The sequence below is a fragment of the Lynx canadensis genome, chromosome B1 (genome assembly GCF_007474595.2).
Source record: "Lynx canadensis isolate LIC74 chromosome B1, mLynCan4.pri.v2, whole genome shotgun sequence".
NCBI classification, from domain to species: domain Eukaryota; kingdom Metazoa; phylum Chordata; class Mammalia; order Carnivora; family Felidae; genus Lynx; species Lynx canadensis.
The window spans coordinates 49,480,422-49,504,713 of record NC_044306.2 but is presented as its reverse complement, the minus strand read 5'-3'; the positions used below and the strand labels follow the sequence as shown (position 1 = coordinate 49,504,713).

General features: G+C 41.4%; 2 protein-coding genes across 2 annotated transcripts in view; one reads left to right on the top strand and one right to left on the bottom strand.

Moving 5' to 3' along the window:
• ELP3 (elongator acetyltransferase complex subunit 3) overlaps nucleotides 1-8,046 on the bottom strand; it is a 98,989-nt gene extending 90,943 nt beyond the window's left edge. The window contains exons 1-3 of the mRNA XM_030312676.2: nucleotides 7,942-8,046; nucleotides 4,594-4,693; nucleotides 1,751-1,888 (exon numbers count right to left, since the gene is read on the bottom strand). Coding sequence (XP_030168536.1) covers nucleotides 1,751-1,863 — 113 coding nt within the window. The 5' untranslated portion in view covers nucleotides 1,864-1,888; nucleotides 4,594-4,693; nucleotides 7,942-8,046. The remainder of the gene's footprint in view (nucleotides 1-1,750; nucleotides 1,889-4,593; nucleotides 4,694-7,941) is intronic.
• Nucleotides 8,047-11,476: 3,430 nt separating this feature from the next.
• Nucleotides 11,477-24,292, top strand: part of NUGGC (nuclear GTPase, germinal center associated) — a 52,707-nt gene continuing 39,891 nt past the window's right edge. The window contains 11 exon segments of the mRNA XM_032592870.1: nucleotides 11,477-11,539; nucleotides 16,426-16,533; nucleotides 18,738-18,826; nucleotides 21,519-21,528; nucleotides 21,530-21,621; nucleotides 22,229-22,276; nucleotides 22,279-22,336; nucleotides 23,147-23,223; nucleotides 23,226-23,368; nucleotides 23,848-24,055; nucleotides 24,058-24,077. Coding sequence (XP_032448761.1) covers nucleotides 18,784-18,826; nucleotides 21,519-21,528; nucleotides 21,530-21,621; nucleotides 22,229-22,276; nucleotides 22,279-22,336; nucleotides 23,147-23,223; nucleotides 23,226-23,368; nucleotides 23,848-24,055; nucleotides 24,058-24,077 — 699 coding nt within the window. The 5' untranslated portion in view covers nucleotides 11,477-11,539; nucleotides 16,426-16,533; nucleotides 18,738-18,783.

Here is a 24,292-nt window from a genome sequence, read left to right as displayed (position 1 = left end):
CCACAAATGTAATACAATCCAGGAGATATGGCCATCAAATAAGTCAACATAAACTGTAATTACTACAAGTATAATACTCCCATCCAAATAACAGACTGAAGTTCTATGATCATATCAGGAACACACAATTCAATTTTGAGTACCATGTTTTAAGAGGGTCCAAATCGTATCTTTCACACTTATTCTTTGTATCCTACAGCCCCTACCCTAATTCCAGCTTTTTTTTTTTATTTTTTTTTTCAACGTTTATTTATTTTTGGGACAGAGAGAGACAGAGCATGAACGGGGGAGGGGCAGAGAGAGAGGGAGGACACAGAATCGGAAACAGGCTCCAGGCTCTGAGCCATCAGCCCAGAGCCTGACGCGGGGCTCGAACTCACGGACCGCGAGATCGTGACCTGGCTGAAGTCGGACGCTTAACCGACTGCGCCACCCAGGCGCCCCCCTAATTCCAGCTTTTAACACATTTCACACCTAGATTAAACCAAGAGTATCTTAAATGGTCTTTTTGGCTCCAAGCTACTCTACATCTTGTAACAAAATTTCTGAAATCTGTTTTGTTCATATATCACTCTCCTTCTCAAATATCTTTAACAGTTTCTTATTATCCAGCTTCTTTGCAGGACATTTAAGATCTTTTATAAGTTGATCCCAAACTAACTCTTCAACCTAATGTCCTGCTGCTTTCTCAAATGAATTATCAACTCTAGTTAGTCCTGAGGTACTCATTGTTCCCTGCACATACCATACCTCTTATAACAGCTCTATCTGCACCTTAGTTCCCTGTGACCTTGCTCCTATTACTCAAGACTGCTCTTCTCTGTTTATATGAGCACTATTTATATGCCAAGCAAATGCCATGCTTTCTGTGGGCTTTCCCTAGTCTCCTTACTACCAGGCCACCTTTTCCTCTGGATTTCCATAGAGCTCCCAATTATGTTAGTTGCTTCACAAATACCGTATATAGAATGACTTTGCACCATTAACTATCTTTTATATTATTTATCTTTTAAAGTTTATTTTGAGAGAGAGCGAGAGAGCACGAGCAGGGGAGGGGCAAAGAAAGAGGGAGAGAGAATTCCAAGCAGGTTCCATGCTGCCAGCACAGAGCCCAACGCGGTGCTCAATCTCACAAACCATGAAATTATGACCTGGGCCAATATCAAGAGTTGGACACTTAACCGACTGAGCTACCCAGGGTGCCCCTCGTTAACTACCTCTTAAAAGTAACTTCTCAGGGGTGCATGGGTGGCTCAGTCGGTTGAGCATCAACTTCAGCTTAGGTCATGATCTCACACTCCATGAGTTCGAGCCCCGCTGACAGCTCAGAGCTGGAGCCCACTTCAGATTCTGTGTCTCCCCCTCTCTCTGCCCCTCCCCTGCTCATGCTCTGTCTCTGTCTCAAAAATAAATAAAAACATTAAAAAATAAAGTAACTTTTACAAGTATCTATTGTATTGAAAGCCATGAGCTTAAAATGGCCAATAATATTTATCATATTGTGACAGTCACCAAGCCTCAATTTATACTTTTAAGGACATAAAACATCATCTACTCCTTTAAGCACAATAAATGTTTTTCCTCACCGTGCCCTCATAACATTCTGCACAGGTCTCTACTGTAGCACATGTTAAAATATATGAATTTATTAAACCAAATCCTTCATTTTCACCTAACTGCATATTACCCGGAGGCAAGGATTTCTGCAGAGCAGAAACACAACCAATGTTTCGTAAATCAAACCACTTACCCACTGGCAGTTCTGATGGGTTTTGCCTTTAACTTGGGGACCAAAACCTTTCGATACTGAGGTGGGGACTGCAGCAATGATATCCACCAGGCGGGGCTGTGCTGAAAGGCCATATTTAGCAGCTGTCCTGGTTTCACCCTGAAAGTAAAGCATCCATCATTATCAAGATCATAAGATTTCAAGACAATCTACCAAAAGAATGACCTATAAATACACCATCAACTCCTGTCATCCCCCTATCCTTTCACCAGGTGACAACACTGGCTTTAACATTTGTTGAACAACAGGAGAATAGAAGAAAATCAGGAAAATGCATCAATAACCTCTTCTTACCCTGGAGTACCAGAAAGAAAACAAGATGACTAAGAAAGGGTCCCAGGATAGTGACAGAAGGTAGGTCTCATTCAAATTAGTGCTCCAGCTTCATAGAATTCTACCCTTTTCTCAACCTTAACACCATAGCATCTAGGATCAGGGTAATTCTGTTGCAAGGGACTGTTCACTATATTGTAGGATGTTTAGCAGCATCACTGGCCTCTACTCACCAGCACCCCACTTCCTTTGTAACAACTAAAAAACATCTTCTGACATTAAGAAATGTCCCCTGGGATGGTGGGGGAAGGGGGGGAGAATGCCTGGTTGTAAGCCATACTCTTAGACCAAAAATAAAAACAATCAAAAAACAATTTAAAGGAAAGGTATGCAGAACCAAACAGGAAATAAGGTACATACATTTTAAAAGTGTTTTAAAATGTATTCTAAAATATTATAAACAACAGAACATAAAACATAAATACACTTTAACATTTAGGAAGCAAACACTTGTGTTACTACACTCCAAGAAACAGAAAATGATCAGGACTTCAGAGGATCCATTATCCCTTCCTGACTGTAACTCTATCCCTAATCCCTAGAAATAACCTTTAGTACAACTAATAATTCCTTGCTTTTCTCTACAGTTGAATCGGTTCTTGTTTCTTTGCTGCTAGCAAACCCTAACAGTCACCTTAATTTCTGATTTTAGTCCATCTAAAATTATTGTGAGGTGTTTGCATCATTTTCAAGAACTGTTACCCAGTACCTGATTCGTAGAGAGAACCTAAGTGCTTGGTATGCCAGGAAGTATAAGGCATAGTTGTTCATGCCCTATGTTGGCATGTTTGCAGACAGGCATGCACAAAAATTGAATGTGTAAGTGATAAAAAACCTATGTGATACAACACACATACAATAATGAATGTGTTCAAAGCTCAAGAAAGGATCCCACTGTGTGCTGGGGAGACAGTCATGGAAAACAGGCACAGAAAGAGTTGGCTTCAGACAGGCAGTAAGACATGGTGATGCCACTGAGAGCAAATAGGTGGGCTTATGTGAAGCAGGAATACACATATTTTAACATATATGGGTAGATCTGACAGAAAGCAGATTTTCAGGGTAAAGGGACAGAAATTTAAAAAGTTGGGGACAGTTGAAGCCAGATGGAGAGACTTTACATAATGGGCTGAGGAATTTGCACTTAATTCCATAAACACTGGGGACATGCTGAAAGTTTCCTGTACAGGGAAATGACATGATAAAGATAAAACAAGGACAATTAACCCAGTAAGGGATAAAAAGAGGCTGAAAGTATTAGCTACTGCAGTAGTCTAGAATTAAGTTTAAAAAGAGATGGTTACGGAGTTGGTAGTGGAAATGAAAGGAGAGTCATGATGAAGAGAGTAGGCAAAGTTAATCCTGATTGGACCTACAAAAACAATTTGAAGAGGACACTAGAGTGGGACACTAACCTGGGTGAAGGTTAACACAATCAGGCAAAGAGGACATCTGCGTAGGAGCTGGTTTTAAGATGTTAGCGTTTACTTTAGATGTGCTAAATTAAAGAAACTGACAAAAATAAACAAAAAGTAGGAATGTTCACTAGAAATAAAAGACTTGTGTAATTAGGGTGGATAGCCAACACAGACGGAAAAGAAACTTCTAAACACATGGTAGAAAAATCAGTAAACTATAATCTCATAGTCAAGAAAGGATACTTATTTACTCCTTTAGCAAAAGTTTATTAAGTGCAATATTCCAAGGAAGTGAAAAAACACTGAAGTATCTCAAGTAACAGAAAATAGTCTTTAAAAAAAAAGCCATGTGTGTGTGGTGATTAGATCACTGGTGAGTCACCTGAGAGCAGGGAGAAAACTCTTTCATTAGAGCGGATCTATAAGTGAGTATCTAATGAAAAAAAAAAGATGCAGAGATGAAGGTCTACCTTATTTGAGGATGTAGCAAAGTCAACACTGAATGTGACCGTGGAAAGGAAATAGATGAACATGTCGAAGAGGCTGTAAAGTAGGAAAAGATCATGGACCTCAGAGGGAGTAGTTTCATGAGAGACAGCTGCTGCTACTTCTGAGACAGTAGGAAGAGAACAAGGATGTAAAGGTAATGCAGCACAGAAGATAACATGGGCTCTGGAGACAGACGATCTAATTCCAAATCTCAGTTCTGCCGATTACTGAGACAGTAATCTGTCTCAGATTACACATCTGTCAGTGAGGGTGATATAAGTACCTACCTCACACAGTTTTTCAGAGGACTGAGTTAATACAGACAATGAACTACTAACAGTGATTGGACCATAGTAAGCATCCAATAAATATTAGGAGCTATTAATGTTATTAGGCTATGAGAGAATTTTGCCATAAATGAGTGACAGGGCAGGGTAGAAAGCTAAATTTTCAACTAAAAACTAAAACATGAGACAGAAAACAAGAAGTATTTGATAATTTCATTAAAAAGGCCACCACCTAAGAATAGGATTGCCTTTTTTTTTTTTTTTATAAATCCCTTACTTATTAAAATCGATGTCTTTCCCTGTTCGTGGGCTTCAATTAGTTGTTTAATAACATCTCCTATGGTCAGCATCATTAGCTCAGCAGGGCTGAGAATCTCCTGGAAAGATATTTAACAGTGTTAAAAATCATACTACTCAGTAAAGATTTTGTAATTATTTTTCCTTCCAAAATTTCCCACCATCCCAGATGAAGAGCTCAAGTTACAAGACACCAACCTCTACTATTTAAAGTTTGATCATATCTTTTGTATCTTTAATTAAAACAAAACTGGCCTCACCTATATATGGGAAAAACTCATTCTAGAAGCACATATACTATAAAAATGTCAGAACCTAATTGCATGAGAAAGCACCAAAGTGGTTAAATAACTTCCCTTTATCTCCAGAATTATAATTACCTTTGGATGCATTACTTCATCTTACTCTCAGAATAGAATGCAGTAGATAGAACAGAAATACTTGCTTTTGGTGAAAACGGTACCAAGGGGTAACCGTGAAACTCAAATCCAAGTATCCACAGAAGTAATATTACGAACCATGCAATACTACTTTGTAATACAAAGGATGTTAGTTCTATACTTGTACAGGGATCTTTTTTTTTTTTTTTTAAATTTTTTTTTTAAACTTTTATTATTTTTGAGACAGAGAGAGACAGAGCATGAACAGGGGAGGGGCAGAGAGAGAGGGAGACACAGAATCTGAAACAGGCTCCAGGCTCTGAGCTGTCAGCACCGAGCCCGACGCGGGGCTTGAACTCATGGACCGTGAGATCATGACCTGAGCCGAAGTCGGACGCTTAACCGACCAAGCCACCCAGGCGCCCCACTTGTACAGGGATCTTAATGCATCTCTAAGATATAGTCTGTTCACCATCACGACCTCCTGGCTACCGACACTTCTGTTCTCATCTAAAAGGCAATAGCAGAAGCTGACATGTTTTTACTTGACCCCATCCCAATTACGGTTGATTGGTGCAAGGATGGGCACCTCTCCAGATCCGGCAAATCTGAGCTCTTTTCTCAAGGCAAAACTGCCAGTCTCTCTTCAGTGATAAAAGCTGTGAGACTGCAGCTTGGGAACTGCCAGCAAACATACTTCTAGCCTGTAGAGAAAGCTAGTTGCACGTGCAAAGATGATGGAGTCATCAGAAAAAACTACAGATGAGAAAGCCCTGGCATTTATGGAGCCCTTTCATTTACTTTATCTCATTTGAAACCACACAACACTACAAGGTGGACATTGTTAGCCCCTTTTACAGATGTTAAAAATTAAGGGAAGTTAAGATGTCATTGTAAATGGCATAGTTAAGACTCAAATCCAGGTGTTTTCCTCCACAACTTCCATGCTTTTTTCCACTGTACCAAGCTGCCTCTAATTTAATGAGCAAAGCTAACACAACGTGAGAGAAAAAAGTCCATGTACAATCAAAGGCTAAATGCTTTCCAAATCATGTAATTCAGCACTCCAGAGTGCCAAAAAAGGCACTTCAAGGACATGTAATAGAAGATTGATGATGGTGGTGATGGAAGAAGGGGGAGAAGGAGGAGAGGAAGGAAGGGAGGGTTTCTTTCTTCATTAAGCCAAAGTAGCTTGGCTTTCACCTGTTAATATATTGAAACACTATGTAATAATTAATTTGGAGAGGAAAAGGAGATTCAAGACATAAACATAAAGATTTAAAAATGAATTGTATAGCTCTTGAGTATATCAAAACTTAACTAGAGAAGTAAATTAGTAAGGAAAGGCTTTGTGGGGAAATGGCATGGGGGTCTTTGAAGAAAGGGCAAAAGTGGACAAGCAAACAGAGGGCAATCCAGATGAACAGTGCCAGGTATAGGAATTACCTACCTTTGTGTGAAGGAGTGTTGCCTAACTAGAATATAGCCTTCTGACAAGGCTCAATAAAAAACATAGTACAGGGTACGCTGACTACTAGGCAAGTCGTTTAAATGGACTGGATAATTATATAATCTCAAGTCTGGTAGTAAAAAGAGGAAAGTAGTGTTTAAAAAAATAAGTATACAAAGAAAATGATACAAAAATGATTCAGATGGTGAAAAGAATACATATTAAGTAAAAGGCTCTAGAAAGGCAACAATGAAAAAATAACCCACAAAGATTTAAAGTAAAAACACTTGGACAATAGGTTCCTGTTCCCACCCTCCAACACTCACTGGTTATGTGATAATGGGAAGATCAATGACTTCTCTACCCCCATTTCCTTGCCTGCAAATTGGGATAATACAATATATATTTGACAAGACTATTGTAAGAATCAACTGAAATAACATTATAGGAAAGCCAAAGTACTATTCAGATACTAGTTATTGACGAAGGTGGGTTAGGACGATGATGGCCAAAATGATGACTAATAAAGTATTTCAGGAGGCAGGACTTAGTGACAGGTGAAGAGTGTAAAGCAGTCTGGCCTGCCAGGCAGAGGAGCAAGGCAGAGGAAGAAGATTTGGGACATGTAGTTTGATGCCACAGGACAACTGAAGGTAACCTGGACATTTGGAACTGTTCCCAGAAATGGCAGTTGATGCCCAAGCCATAGTGATAAAGATTTAAACAAACAAACAAACAAACAAACAAAATTGTGGGTTTTTGGGTGCACACAGAGCCTGACCATCAGTTCCAATTCCTATGTATAATTTTGGACTGGGAACGTTACTTAACTCTGAATCTCAGCTGCTTCTTCTGTAAAGGGGAAATGATACCACTTCAGAATTATTAGCAAAGGCTCAATAAATAGCTTTTACTATGACAACCACCAATCATTATTAGACTGCTCAACTGAATGTACAGAGACAAGTTTAGAACTTGTGAGAAAATACTTGAAATTTGACTCCATCCTGTTGAAACGAAAGACGGAATTGCTCCCGGCCAATTCAGGAGGTAATATAAATCGGGAAGAACTGTATGACTGTCCCACAGACAATCAAGGACTGAGTTTTTCTTTCTTTCTTTTAACTAAAACAACAGGTTAAACGTAACCATAAAATCTTAGCAAATTAAGAGACCCGAGAGCACGTTAAAATCGACCAACCACGTTGACTCCTTGTAAGGCATACCTTGGAATAAAGCTTTCCTGCCATCTAAGCAAAAGACACCAAGTTACTGCCAAAAAAGAACAGAGTAACGGCAGGCTAGCTTAAAATGCACAATATGTAAAACGAGAAGATAGAGGACTGGAGCCGACACACAGACTGACCCTAAGGTGCAGAGCGACTGGCTGAGGCAGAGGATTCCCGCAGGAAAAACTGCTTTCAGCACCTGACCACCAAGGTGTTCGCCCCTCCCCTACCTACCCGCAAACCCGCCCGCTTCTCCCTCCCTTCCGCACCTTTCCGCTTCTGCCTCATTTCTCCGCGGTAGTCGTAGCTGCTACCACACACACCGTGGCTAACAACTCAGACCTCAGGCAAGTTGACAGCCACAAAGCAACCCCAGCCTGTCGTAAAACGACGGTCAACATATCGTAAAGCTGTTCCCAGAAGACGGCGCGCGCCGAGGCCCGCCCCGCCCCCCAGCGGCGCTCGCGCAGCTGCAGGAGGCGGAGAAAATCTCCAGCCCAAGCTGTTCCTGCCTCGGATCTAAAGGTTGTAGAATGGGATCCTCTAAACGCCGAGGAGCGCATGGGCGCTAGAAAGCTCGACCTGGACAGTAGAGCGGCCGGACAGTGCTTATGTACAGAGGCTACGCCAGGCTTATTTAGAGAGGCTCCGTTTTATCTATTGCGTTTTTAAGCTAGCCTACCCTTACTCTCTAACGTTTTGGCAGTCACTTGGTGTCTTTTGCATAGATGGCAGGAAAATGAGAGTGTGAATGGGATGTCTCTAAATAAGGGTACTTGAGCCCAGGGTCCGCCTCCTCCAGGGAGGCTGGGCTGGAACCTCGGTGGGAGATAGTTCGAGGATGAGCCCACTAGAGTGGTGTAAACTAAATCCAGGGCCTGGTGGCTATTATCATATTTACACTGGAGATTCCCAAAGCCTGGCTGCGTATTAGAATCACCTAGAGAGTAGTGAAATATCCCAGTGCCCAGATCACATACCATACCAATTAAATATCAAGGGGTAGGAGCCAGCCATGTTTTAAAGATCCTTGGGTGAGTCCAATGTGCAGCAAAGTTTGGGAACTACTGAACGAGACCAGAAATGATCGTAACTTGAATCGGAGGAGTAAACTGTGGAGGTGATGAGAAGTGTTCAGATTCTGAAAATATTTGGAGATTTCAACACGATTTCCGACAGACCAGATATGGGATGTGAGAGAAATAAAGACATCAACATCAAGCTTTGGGATCAAGGTACTGGAACCATATATTTGCCATTAGCTGAAACGGAGAAATCTGTAGGCAGAGTGGAGTTTTGAGGGGGGTGTAAGAAGTCAATTTGGATTTGGATATGTTGTATTTGGGATGCCTAGTTAGCAGTAAGGCATGAAAAAGGTTCAGGCTGTACATGCCAAATGAGAGTTATAGGTATATAGGTGAAATTTAAAGCTAGGAAACAAGGTGATGTAGAAAAGAAAGAGAAGCCTAAAGACAAAGCTTTGGGGCATTCTATCCTAGCAGGTTGAGAAGGGGAATAACCAGCAAAGGAAGGTGAGGTGGTGCCCCCAGGGAGTTTAGAAAAAAACTAAGAGAGGTGCGGTTACCTGGAAAACAAGGGAAAGTGTGTTGAGGAGGGAGTGATCTACTGGGTCAAAGGCTGCTGAAGGATCAAGTCAGACGAGGGTCGAAAGTTGACTAAGATCAATGGAGACTTTGACAAGAACAGTTTTATGAAACTGTAGATGTGAAAGCTTGACTATAGAAGGTTTATGATAGATTGAGAGGGGAGGAATTTGAGAGTGAGTTTACACAACTCTTGAGGGATTTTGCCTTCAAGAAGTACAGAGAAATGGGCTTGTAGCTGGATGAGAAAATGGTGTCAAAGGAAGTGTTTATTAAAACAATAAATAACATCCAGTTTTTATGTCAATGGGAATAATCCAATGGAGAGTGAAAATTTTTTTTAAAATTTTTTTAATGTTTATTTATTTTTGAGAGAGAGACGCGGAGGGGCAGAGAGAGAAGGAGTCCAGAATCCGAAGCAGGCTCCAGGTTCTGAGCTATCAGCACAGAGCCCGACACGGGCTCGAACTCACGGACTGTGAGATCATGACCTGAGCTGAAGTTGGACGTTTAACTGACTGAGCCACCCAGGCGCCCCAAGAGTGAAAATTTAATGAATTACAAGAGGAAGGCACTCTTCTTAGTACTGCAGTTGAGAGAAGGGATGGAATCTGGTGCACAGGGGGAAGGGAGTCCCTTTTGATGGGTGCCTGGATAGTTCATCTATTAACAGGAAGGCAGAGCACCTGAATATAGATTCTGATGGAAGTTTTCTTTCAATTGCTTCAATGTTTCCAGTGAATTCAATGAAAGTGCAGCCTGGTAGCTTCCCCACACTTTTAACAGACCTAGCATTCAGGTGTCCAATACAGGTATCAAGGACCACCATAAAGAAACCCAAGCAGCTTTAAAAATGATCAAAATTATTTTAGTCATTAGGTATTTTAGTAGTGCCTCTGATTTCGAATACGGTTAACTGTTGAAGCAAAGAAACAGCCAGTAGGGGAGAGCTAAGCATACGTGACATGAACAGAAGATTAAGGTGTAATTTTGCCCAGAAAGAGAAGTAAAGATCCACATTAATGATGATAGTCACGCTGATTTTCTTTGCTTTGAGCTTTATACCGGTATTTCTATGGTTTTCTTATGGACGAGGCATATCATCTTGCTAAAAGTTCAAAACAACTTTTGAGATCACAGTCTAAATATTTATTTATAATTCTTGTTGACCTCTTTGCTTTCTGAATCCCCACTTTGGAATAAAAAAATACCTACAGTTACTGAGAATTATCCTAGTAACAACTGAGTCCGCCTTTGAAGGTCAAACGTACCTGAAGCTGAAGGTTAAAAAAAATAGCTTTTTCCCTATACTTGATGTGATTGTTTGGGTTGCCAAATACAGTAGAGTAGGTTCTACTTTCTTGTCCATTGGACAGCACTTTTTAAATATTGTTTTTCTGGTTTAAAAAATATGAATATAAAATTAAGTTCCAGAAAGAGTTCTTTAAACTGTATGACAGGGGCACCTGGGTGGCTCAGTTGATTGAGCAGCTGACTTCAGCTCAGTCATGATCTCATGGTTCCTGAGTTCGAGCCCCACATCAGGCTCTGTGCTGACAGCTCAGAGCCTGGAGCCTGCTTTGGATTCTGTGTCTCCCTCTCTCTCTGCCCCTCCCCCTTGCACTCTGTTTCTCTCTCTCTCTCAAAAATAAATATTTAAAAAAATTTTTTTAAAAAACTATGACACTTACTTCTGCAATCAAACAACCTAGCGTTGTTTGGGTTTTGGTGAGTTCCAAGACTTTGTTATCAAGAATCGGTTTATCTTTACCATCTCACGTCATCCATCTTACCCAGTTGTCTTTGTATTTGGGGGTGTGGGAACCAGTGCATTGTCTCTCTTGGGACTGGGGCATTTTTCCTAACTGCTCAAGTAAGTTAGATCCATCAGAATAAGTTTCCTCCTCAAAGAAAGGATGCTGCAGGATTGATGGTGCAATTTATTTAGAAAGAATAAAAATGACTAATATCTGCCTGCTTGTAGGAATAGAGCAGAGAAGAATGTAAGATTCCCCAATTCACACACAATTCAAGTTTAAATGAAAGGGGAAAATAGCGTGAATCAGTTTCTGAAGGAGGAGATTGTCATAAATAACCCTCAAATGGCAAATCAGTTTCACTTCTGCTTGGGTGAATTTGGCTTGTGACTGTGGCCACAAAGGGTATATACCCCAGCTGGTTTCACATAGCTATACTAAGGCAAAGAAACAGCTACCATATCCTTTGTGGACTCCTAGAGCTGAAGCAGATAAAGTGACATCTGGTAAGTTGTATTTCTTATGTAATTTATGCTGTAACTTATGGTTGATTTAAGAAACAGGCTTTCGATTTACCGAAACATTGAGAAGATAGTACTGAGAATCCCCATATAACCCATACCCAAGTTCCTCTCTTATCTTACATGAGTCTGGTACATTTGTCACAATTAGTGAACAAATATCAATAGCATTAATATAAACTAAGGGCTGTACTCTATTCAGATATTCTTAGTTTTTATCTGCTGTCCTTTTTGTGTTCTAGGACACACATTACAGGTAGTGGTCATGTCTCCTTAGGCTCCCCTTGGATGTGACAAGTTTCTCAGACTGTCTTTGCTTTGATGATCTTGATGGTTTTGAGGAGTAGTGGTCAGATCACCTGTAGGATTAACCTTTATTGAACTTGTCTGCTTTTCTCATGATTGGACTGGAGTGATGGGTTTACGGGAGGAAGATCCCAGAGTTAAAGTGCTGCTGTCATCAAGGTACATACAGACAACATGATCTATGACTGTTAATGTTGACCTGCATCACCTGCTGAGGCATGTCTGTCAGGTTTCTCTACTGGAAAATTCCTCTTTTCCCCTCCTTCCATACTGCCCTCTTTGGAAGGAAGTCACTCTGCAAAGCCCACACATAAAGAGTAGGGAGTTATGCTCCCTGTCCTCGAGGGTGGAGTATCTACATAAATTATTTGGAATTTTTCTGTATGGAAGACTTGTTTCTTCTCCCTCTCTTAATCTTCTTAAAATAATTTTTTTTTCATGAAGGAAAGTGGGTTTTACTTTCTTTGTTGGTTTAAGTGAACTTTAAGGCTAATGCAAAGACCAATGAACTAGAATCTGGAAAATCAAGTTTTAGCTTGAATTTTACATAAGGGTATGATCTCAGGCCAGTCACTAAATTTTCTCCCTTCCAGAAACACAGCAATTTCAGTCATCATTAGGGGTAGTATTAATGTCATCTTATGCCTCATTAGCTTTGGCAAGCTTGGGGGAGCAGTATGAGAGGATTTGAATTCATTTTGTTAGAACCTGATAAGGCACATTGTGAAAATATCTGCTTCTTTTACTTACCTACTCATCCAGGGGAGAAGGAAGGAAAAAATCATGCAATCCAATAACTCCCTTACCATAGCTACCCCTGGGGGCTGTGCTTCTCAGGTTGCACACATTAGCTCGTGTATTAATGCTGAAAATATAACTCTTGTCCTTTGGGGGTTCAAAGGCCCTTGTTTCACTTTTGCTTCTGAGCTAATGTGTTTAAATTGCTTTTTGGCACATACCTATTTGGAAGAGCAGTGCAATGTCCAATAAGTGGTTACGACGTGTTGCCAATACTAAAGGTACTTAAAACTTAAAAGAAGGGAAATAAATCCTAAATATCACCAACATTCCATAAGTTTATTAAGAATCTCCTTTTCCTTATTTCATACTTCAGCCCACCCCCTGTGGGAGGAGGACAAGACCTTCACCAAGGGTTCTTGAAGGATGATGAGTTAGAACTCACAAGGTGATTGATCAGTGTGGACAAGAATGGAGTCAGTTTATCAGTTAAGGTGGCATATGTACCCTCAAAACTAGAGACTTGGCCCAGGTGAATACTAGTACTGACTTCTAGTTTAACTGTCTTCACCAAATATTCTAAAAATAAACGACATTTGTAACATGCTGAAGTGCCTGCAGCCAACTGTGCATACAATATTACATTAATCCGGGTAGGTATTATATTTAAAATCCAGTGAACTCCTGATACAGGTATCTTTATATTCTAATTTGCTAAGAGGGGTAGGTGATTTGATCAGTGTTACATTGAAGCCCTGGAGTGTGATCCCCAAATTCAGGCATTCTGACTCCAAATCCGGAGTAATGTCCATTACATTTGGAATGTAAGCCCTGTGTGTGCAAACACCCTCCCCATTTGTTCCCTGATATAGTACCAGCACCCAGAACAGTGCATGGCACGTAATAGACACTCAGCAATTATTTGAATAGGTGTATAATGAATTATTGCTGCTATGATTAATCTTACCACCTAAGATACACTTAAAAGATACACTTCATTCATTCAACAAATATTTATTCAGTGCTTACTATGTACCAAGCCCTTCCCACAGTTCAGTAAAAGTAGGGAATAAAACCAGTTGATGATATAATACCCCATAAAGGGAGTTTGCTAGGTTAAGCATTTGATTTTTTTTTTGCCCATTAGAGCTCCCTTGGGGGGTGGGGTGGGGGACAGACAGAAATAAAAGGAAAACAAGAATCATGTAGGAAAGGTTATGATGTGAAGCAAGGTAGGGTGAGATGAGATTCTGACTGAAGGAAAAGAGCTAGGGGAAGAGAACAGGATGTTTGCAATTCTTAAACACATTCAATTCTGCATTAGACACAGAAGGAATGCAGTGAAAGTGTACTACTCAGTCTCTCTCTCTCTCTCTCTCTCTCTCCTCTCTCTCTCTCTCTCTCTCTGTCACACACACACACACACACACACACACACACCACACACACAGTCTTGTTTACTTCTGAGGGCATTGAACAATGTTCAGGCAGTACCTTCAGTTTGAGTCCTAAGTACATTTTTATCAAGTAGCTACTCTCAGTCCTACTCTACAGCGTTCATTCCCAAAATGCTTTTGTCATGTATTTGAAGGAGCCCCTCATTTGTGAGCACCCTCCCCTCCACTCTTAGCTCCAGAGGCTTTATTAATAGTATCTATGGAGGCTGCTTGGTGGAGGACGAGGAACACTGACCTTGGAGTCACTCCAACCTTGGACAAGTTCCTTCCCCTCTCTGGGCCTCAGTGTCCATATCTCTACAATAAGGGGCTTAGGAGCATTCTTTATTTAATTACACTATATGAAGCTGTCTAGTACAGGAATAACTGTTACATTTGTGTCACCTCTGTTACGTTTCTTAAGAAAAAAAGACATTAAGCAAGTACAACGAAGAAAGGAGGATGGGAAGAAGCAAAATAACTGTCAAAAATCATAATTATTTAACAGGAAATGCATTCTGTGCAACCTTCCCATATCTAGCTAAATATGCAGAGTCTCATGTAAAAGATGCTATTCTTAGGCTCAGTGCACATGAATGTAAATTACGTACTAAAGCAAACTTAAGTGCTAACCGCATAGTTGAAATACAAGTGAAATAACCACAGGTGAATACCTCGCCTGTGTGAGCAATAAATTTGGACTCCTTCTATTGCTTCTCCACAGAAGCCAAATTTTCACAAAATACAACCACCATTACTGCCCTTCCTTGGGGTAAAGTGGATCCCTACATAATCTGAGGAAGGACTATGCACCCATGGGTCATTGGCTCCTGAAAGTGCAATGAACCTGAAATTAGAGACACCTTCCTTGTGCTACTTTTGATTACATAGGAGCCCTAATCATTGGTATGGTCTTGGTGTCAATGGCAGGTGACATTTTAAAATAAGAACTTTAATCCTTTTGGCATCCACTAAATCAGAGAATATTCATGGTTTAAGGACTTGTTTCAACTCTCATGGATAGGTGGGAAAACTAAGCCCCAGGGTGATAAAATAACTTTTCTGAAGTCCTACAGCTCTTTTGACTGGTGGCAAAGCCAGCACTGTACTTTCCACACCTGATTTGCAGTTTATGGCCCTTCCTACCATCATTTAGTTTAGCTCAGTGACTATGTACGGAGTGTCTGTACCACACTACTCCTCTATTCACTGATATATTTGTTTATAAGCTTTGCTTTTAAGTGCCTGCTGTTTCCTTCATTCTACTTTCTCAGTCCTACTGTTAATTATCTCTTTCCATTTTCCTGTGTCTTAGTTTGCTGATTAAATGGTCCCTTTCTGCCAATCTTTGAACACTGGCAGAAAGAATCACAAGCACACCTCAGATAATTTTCAATTTCCCCAAATTTCAGTTAGGGATCACAGATTACTCATGGACCATAGATGCTCCTGCATGGGAGGCTCATGGTTTGGTGTGTCCCCACTGTGTGCAGCTAAGCCCAGCCCGACCCAGATAGTTACATGCTAACAGCCCTTGCTGGCCATTGTGTACAGTTGACTTAATAAATGACATTAGATGAACTGAAGTTTCTGTGACCCCAATGGCAGCCAAAACCAGTGCCCAGGATTTGGTGAACATGTCTGCTTCTCTTCTAAATCTACTGCTGTCTCAGTTTGAAGGGCCTTATTCTCACTGTTCGTATGGTAGTAACACTTATCAACTTCTTAGTCCTTTGGACTTCATCTGACTCCACTATTTCTTCCTGGATTTTGGCTACCAGAACACAAGTTACCCTGGAGGTCTACAGTGCATTTGTCTATTGATAGGAGCACACATTTTGTTTTGTTTTCAGTGATCTCTATGATACAGTGCCTAATGTTTTATGTGACTGTGGCTCATTGAGCTGCTGATTTCAGGAAACAACAGATCTCTTTCTTAGGGGTTATTCCTAGCTCTGTATCTAAAAGTTATTGATGGGGGGTGCCTGGCTGGCTCGGTCAGTAGAGCATGCGACTCTTGATCTCTGGGTTGTGAGTTTGAGTTCCACATTGGGTGTAGAGTCTATTTAAAAAAAAAAACGTTGGGGTGCCTGGGTGGCTCAGTCGGTTAAGTGTCCGACTTTGGCTCAGGTCATGATCTCATAGTTTGTGAGTTTGAGCCCTGTGTGGGGCTGTGTGCTGATAGCTCAGGGCCCGGCGCCTGCTGCGGATTCTGTGTCTCCCTCTCTCTCTCTGCCACACCCCCTCTCACACTCTGTCTCTCTTTCCTTCAAAAATAAATGAACACCAAAAAAAAAAAAAAGTAAAAAAAAAATAAAGTTATTGATAGGCATTACCATATACTCACACACATTATAGCTCATCTACCCTTTGCTTTCCTCTCTCACCTAGATCTTGATGTGGTTTGGCATTTCCAACTCAGCACTACAAACCAGGAACCGCTTGCAGCTCTCGTGAATTTTGTGACCTCATAGAGGACTTCCACTGCCAGCTTTGCTGGTGAGCACTTCAAGTAAGAATATAGGATCTGGGATTTGAAGAGGCCTTCAAGCTCATCTAGTCTAATGCCATTATTAAGTGGTCATTCCAGTATAGGTTCAGACACATTTAGTGGCAGAAAAGTCATTACTTTCTAATGAATTTATATGCACCTCTAAGGTAATGTATTTGAAGACCACTATGAGGTCTTCTCCCCGTCTTCTGCCTTTGCCTGTGTCATTCCTTCTTCAAGTTCAGCTTTCGTGGTTCCTATGAAGTCGTCTTCCCTGTTGATGTTGTCCTTGTCTTCCCACTCTCCCCTTTATTTCTTAAGCCAGGATTCCAATTATATAAAAAACTAACATGGTTTAAACAGAAACTTAACAAAACTGATTTGGTTTTAAACATCCTTTGGTTTAGAATCTCATCAGGAGCTTTCCATCCATTATTTATTTATTCATTCATTCACCAATTGTTGTCAGTCATTGCACTTCCTGATAGAAATGCAACATTGAAACAAATGTAGGTATGACCTCAGATAGCTCATGGTTCAGAAAGGAAAAAGGGACAAGGAAGCATGGTAACAGAGATGTGCTTGGAGCAGTGGTGACACAAGAAGGGAAAGATTTGGGAATCAGGACACAGTTTCACAGAGAAAATGATAAAACAGGATCTTAAAGAGTAGGAATTCACCGAGAAGAAGAGCAGAAGAGTACCCCACATAGAGAGAACAGCCTATGCTAAAATGTATGGAATAGGGCGCCCTGTCTTGGAGAACTGTAAGGAGTTTGGGGTGGGTCTGAGAGGGAGCATCAAGATAAGGAATGAAGAGATGAGGGAACTCTGCCTAAGGCTCAGGACCTTGCACACAGTAGGGATTCACACCACATCCAGCCAACACCCACCAAGTACAGAAACCATTTGGCCAGTAATATCCACCAGCCAAACTAAGAATAATAGGCTGTTTTGACTGAGGAGCTGTGATTTTCATTTGGAGTTAATATGTAAATGAGGCATAATCTCTCTAACAGCCTATTGGTTTAGTGGCAGTTGACAGATCAGGTGGGATTTGCATTTCTCAGAAGGGCCAGTGACTCTCTGCTTTTGAAGTACATGGGCTGAGTGATCCAAACAGCAACATCAGGTAAGGAGAGGAAGCACTATTGGGGCTCTCCCCAACTGTGTTGCTCAAATTCCTCCTCTGCGTGTGGAGACAAAGAAACTCCAGGGTAGCATATCATTACCCAGTGTCCTCTGTTCTGAGCCTCTACGGGTCCCATTCTCCCTCCACGCCCAATTTGTGTACCTATGGACTGGAGACAGGTGGATTTGACATTTCTCCTTTTGGATGTGCCTCTTCTCCCCAAACCCCCCAACCCTTGCAGATGCCTAAGCTATGGCACTGCATATAGACCTGAGCTGGGGAGGGGGGGGGGTCTTCCTCATTGAATTGGAGTGGGGTAGCAAGAAAGACTCAGAGAACCTAGTTATTGCACCTCTCCTTCCCACTCAGTTCCCAAAGCAACTCCAGGGAACCCTAGAAATATAGAATATTCCATCCTCTTCCAGATTCTTGCTGAGATCTGCTGGGACTAAACATAACTGAACCTGATTAGGCCACTAATACTGCAGCCCAAAGCAGCAAAGCCATATAATTTCACCTTTATGGTCTGATCACTAGGGTTATTGTTACTTTAGAGTTTATTGTTACTAAAGATCTCAGATAATATCATTTTAAAAGTTCTATACATACAACTATTATTGAAAACCAGTGGTCAGGGGCGCCTGGGTGGTTTAGTCAATTAAGAGTCCGACTTGGCTCAGGTCATGATCTCATAGTTCATGAGCTCGACCCTGCGTTGGGCTCTGTGCTGACAGCTCAGAACCTGGAGCTGCTTTGGATTTCTGTGTCTCCGTCTCTCTGCACCTTCCCTGCTTGCTCTCTCTCTCTCAAAAGTAAATAAACATTAAAAAATTAAAGAGAAAAAAAGAAAACCAATGGTCAAACATTGATTTTGTCATGTTAAATCAACATGTAGTATACAAGGCATTGTGAGGAATTCAAAGATAAGTTAGAATGGCCATTGCACTTTAACAGCTTGGAATCTAGTTGGGGAAACAAAGCATAAGCAGATTTACATGTTGTTGTTATTATTTTGCTTATATGTATTATAATTTCTGCTGTTATTGTCACCCCCATCTTTGTACTTTGTATATATTTTTAGGCTGGTTCTCCTAAGTGGACACAAGCAGACATTTGCATAACAGGAAATGGAAGAAACTGAAGATTTTGTGGGTCAGGGACCACACCCAGGTAACATCCCTACAATATCCCCTGATGGAGTGCATACTTCCTATTTACCACTATATAATCAAGGGCAAATGGGTTGAGAGTATTTAACTGTAGTCATTGTTCCTTCCTCTTTATTCAGAAGCTGCTTTTCCTCATGAACACAGCTTAATAGTGAAGTGAATATAAACTATTTCAAGAATTAAATAGCCTATTCATGATGTAGGGATTATCTCACCAGCAATTAATTTGAACACCTCTCCCCCTTTAAAGGGAGGTTTCAGAAGCCATCTTGGATTTTCAGAGGGTAGCCTCTCTGTGAATGGGCAAGGTAAGGCACCTGGAATCATTTCAGGCACTGTTCTTAGAAGGGGAGATGTAGGGTGAATCCCCTTGGAGTCAGTGAGGTCAGCCTCCCTCCCTAGAAGGCTGGTGTAGGGTCCCTGGAGCCAAGGAGAGAGCATTCCCTAGGAAGATGCAGGAGAAGTAACCCCTGTGTGTAGAGAACAGGATGTATCACATGTATTTCCTCACTCATAGGGGATGAAATCCCTTAGGGGCAAGGAATGTAGGGTTTCTGGGTCAGTGGGGTGGTGGCTAGCGCTGAAAGAGTGGAATTGTTCAGCTTGGAAGAGCCATGGCAGTCTCTGGCAACCCTCTGGATCAGCAAGCATGAACCTGTATCTTGTGTTAGGTGGCTGGGGATCAGTTTTTTAAAGTGACACCTTGCGGCAGCAAGAAGTAACAGCGGCAGTAGACTAGGTTTACTTCTTGGGCTTGCCCCCCCCAACCTTACTGCTCTTTTTCTTGGGTGATTCAGTGTAAAATGCTGGGAAAGGGGAGGGAGTGCTTGAGCAGTTCAGGGAATGAGAAGAGATGTGGCCAGTTCAGGCCAGTTCATTCCAGTTACAATTTAAATAGAAATACTACCCTTAAATGGTCTAAGTCCAAGATAGACTACTTTCTCCTTTTCCAAGTGGTTTTTCATTTTAGCGATTGAAGAAAAAGTTTCACATCCTGCTGTTTTGTCTGACTTCCTAGCCTTTGCTTTAGTTGAGGAATAAACTTTCAAGCTTTTATCAGATTTCTTGCCAGTTCCTGTAAAATTGAAATGAAGGCCATGGATACATGGGCATGTCCCTTGTTTTATACATGTGGCTAAGATGTGCAAATATCATTCACACAAAAAATTTCCTGAGTTAACAAAGTTGAGATCAAGGCCCGACATCCTTTACTTTCCACACACAGATACCTTCTTGTAGCACAGGCTAAAGTATTCGTCAGCCTGTAGCTTGTCTAAGGGCCTGAGTGGTATATTCTTTTCTTCTCTGCCTCTTCCTTCTCCAGCTCCAACCACTGAGCCAGCAACTTGGTATTTAATTCTAATGCGGTCCTTAAACTAAGGCATGATGAAATCTTTGAGTTGAGCTGAGTTAAGAAGTTAGAATGTCTCAATAGAGGGTCTGAAATACAAGCTCTTCAACACCCTGTCACTGCATGAGCATATGAGGTGGCAGAGATTCCAGGTTTGGCAAAGAGCACCTTTCTGCACTGCAATACTTTATGGGTGTGAGCTAGGCTCCAGACATGGCAGGATTGTTCTGGAAGCCATAAGCTGAGCAGAGAGGGAGGGCTGGCTGGACTATCTGGAAGACCTGCTGTCTGGAGCCCAGTAGTGGAGGCTGTACCTTGCAGGTTGCTCTCCTGGGTCCTGATGTGAGCCTTCTTCTCTGTGGTTCTTCAGGGAATATGACCTCCCAATATCATGCTCAGCTTTGGGGGCTCATACCCTTCCATGAGCCATGACTCTTGAGATCAATTCTTCAGGTGCATCTCATGGCCATTTCCCAAGGCACGGGCCAATCCCAGGAGCACTGGGTTAGGATCATTTCCAATGACCTTGACTCCAAAGACCCACTTATTGCCCTTTTCCAACCATGTGGATACTGCCAGGGGGTATTTTCTAAAACTCATCCAGAACACAATGTTTTGGTTGTACCTTTCCAGAGAATTATGGACCCTACCAGCCCTTCACTTCATACCAAAGGAAACCCATTAAAGTGAATAAATCTTGGGAGAACTACAAAGTTTTGCTTCATGGGGATTTCTATTCTTATTTGTGTAAGGAAGCAGCTGCTAATGACTTTCAGTGAGGAAGGGGGGAAAATTCTCCCAAATTTAACCTCTGAAGGGCGTGCACTGGTAGAACATCCTCCTGAATTATTACATTGCGTATATTTTTGTCTGCCCTCTCATCTCATAGATGGTCAAGAAGTGGTTTTGCCCTGGTCATGTGGCCGATTCTTTCCTCTGCATTCTGCTCCTGATCAATTTCTTTTCCAGTTTGAAACGACCTCCCAGAGGCCTTTCTTCACCCCACACTTAGTCCTCTCTTGGGTTTCTCTGTACACAATTGGCATATAGGAAGAATATCCAGCCATTTGGCTTCTTAGGGTTTCCAAACTTTTATTTAATGTCAGCATACGTTCTGGGGAGATATTTTGGACTCTGCACTTCAGATCTAGATGCAAAGTTCTGTGACTCCGGGAAGTAGGGACCAGACTGGAACGGACCAATGGTGCCTGCTTCTGGAAGAGTTTACGCATACAGAGCTGGCAGGAGCCTTCTTAGATTCTTTGGGTTGTGTGTTGATAGAGGTCAGGCAAGTATACTATGCCCCAGGATCTTTAATTTACATAATCTCTGTTATCTCTAGTTGATGATGATTATTAAAGAGCCAATGAAAAAAAGAAGACGTTCAGATAGAGACCAGCGGTTCCGAGCATTTCCCTCCGTGGAACAAAGTGCTCTTAAGGAATGTGAGTGTCATGAAACTGCTGTGGAGCTTGTTTTTGTGTGGCTCTGTCCTTTTCCAAATGTGTTAAAATGCTCAAAGGAGAGAAGGTCAAATTGGAAAGAAGGATGAAACATAGTCAAATCATCCTGATCCAGAAAAGGGGGCTTCAGAGTCTCTGCAGAGATCTATAATTTGACAATCATCTGTAGGAGTCTCTGGATAGGAGGGTTGTTATCAGAAGAACCTCTTCCTGATTAGAACAAAGATTGTGAAATGGTTGATTTGGTGCCTCGGTGAGTATTAATATGGCGGCCTTGCAAGTTTCTTTTATGACCACAGGAGAGAAGAATCTAGAAGGGCTATAACCCATGACAAAGCCTATGCTGACTTCTGTAACAAGGAGTTTCAGAGCAGGCTAGCTTCTTGAGAGGCTTTCACAATCAATAATTGCCATCTCCCATGAACTAGTATCTGTAGTGTCAGATAACTTGCTTTCATATTTAATTGGCTTTTCATTTCATTTCTTTTTTATTCCCTTTCTCTGACATATTGAGCACATTCCTCTTTTGGAGACCTAGTACTTGATCCCTGCCAGGTACATCCAGGTAATACATCCCTATTGATTCCAGATGAAAAACTGGAGTCACGGACCAGAAGGGTTTTGAGCAATACTTATCAGAACTTATTCATTCTGTCTTCCTGGATGACAGCATTCCTAATGGAGTCAAGTATCTCATGTGAGTCTGATATCAGCTATAATAAAATCTTCCTTCATGTCTTTCCTTATGTTACTGTAGATGCTTTTCTCCAACAGTGAAAGGGAATTTTCAATTAGAAACTAAGGAAAGGAGGCTAAAAAGTTATATAGCTATGGGCTATTATTGTTTATACTGATAGTTGACATTCATTGGGTTGCCACTGTTGCTAGATAACCTGCTAAGTACATATATCAAATTTCATTTAATTGTCCCAATACCCCTATAAAGCAGAACTATTAGTATCATCCCAGTTTTACTGAAATTGTGGCTTAGAGAAGCCAAGAAGACATTGACCAAAATCACACTGTTGGTAAGTGAAAGGGCATGAATCCAATCCAGGCTGTGTGAAACTTTAGCCTGTGCCCTCAACTGCTAGGCTCAGATGACTAGAGGGACTTGATTGGTGACAGGGCTGAATCTCCTGCTCAATAAGACTCTGTGTTGCTCTCAGCAATACTTTACCTCTGCCCAACTTTATATCTAGGAACCAGACTATGTAATTTCCACAGGACACAAGCAAAATTGCTTCATATCTATATAGGAATTACAGAGCTTGTATAGAATTATCATTTCCAAGTAATGGTACTTACTTTTTGCATAATATTTTTGATCCTCGTGACAACTATGTAGTAAACAGGGACTAATATTCTCCTTTGATCAGAAAATAGTGGAGACTCAAAAAGATGTACGACTTGCCTAGGATTCGAACTCAGGTCCTTCGTGTTCTGTTTGATACTCTTCCCACTGTGCTTTGCTGACCATGACAATGTACATTAAAAACCAATTTAGAAACAGGCTACTTGCCTTGATTGAAAAACCATCATTGGACCCAATCTACATTGGATTATTTGGAAGCACAGGGGCTGGGAGAGCTCCCTGATCAATGCCATCATCCAGCAAGCAATGTTTCTACCAGTGTCTGGAGAAAGTATATGTACATCGTGTATTGTACAAGTGAGCTCAGGCTGCTGTGAACAATACGAGGCCAAAATCCACCTTCTCTCTGACCAAGTAAGTGTCTCCTTCCTTCCTTGCTTCCTTCCTTCCTGTTTACCCTTCCTGTTTTTCTCTCTCTCCCTCCTCTCTTTCCTCCTTCCCCCTCTTCTTTCCTTCCTTTTCTCTCTTTCTTTCTCCCTCTCATTTAGAGATTAACGTGATATTCTTTGTAAATAGAATTTAGGCCTTTGTTAATGGAAAGAACATAGTACAGAATGAGAAAGCTCAGTGGAGCGAGATGGGGGTTTTAGCCTGCATCCTGTCACTATTGTTATGGGACTTTGGGCAAGCCAATTTCCCTCTTTGGCTCCCGGTTTCCTCACTGACAAAACAAGGGGTTTGGATTAGATGATCTCTTGTTGGATTAAATGATTTTAGATTTCCTGAATATGAAGTCTCCTCCTGCCACCCACTCCCCAGAACAATGGCCTCCTCCTTGTCGTGGTTTTCTGTATCTGTGTTTTGAGGGGCTTGGCCCTGCTCTCCCTTGGCAGGAGTGGAAGGAAGAGCTGAAGAACTTGACTAAACTCCTGCACAGGACAGAGGAACTGGACAGAGAAGAGGCAGATGCATGGGACAGGGATGATGCAGTGGAGGAAGCCATCTGGAAGCTACAAATGCTTTATGGAAATGGGGCGGAAAGGAAGAACTATGAAGAGTTACTAAGGGCAAAGCCCAAAGGAAAGATTCCCACATCCAGAATCACACCCTCAAGGCAGAAGAGGTAGCTTCAAGATTTTTTCCTTTATTTTATCATGTGTCTCAAGTATAATAATTGAATCCATTTAGGAGATTTGCTCAGGCACGGTGTTTTTATTGGAAATAAGTTGATACCCAATCAGAAGCATCCTGACCAAGTTCTTTTCGTTATTATGGCTGTCAAATGAGAAATTTAGTGTCGAATGGGAGATCTTTTGTGCACAGGAAAAGACTATTTAT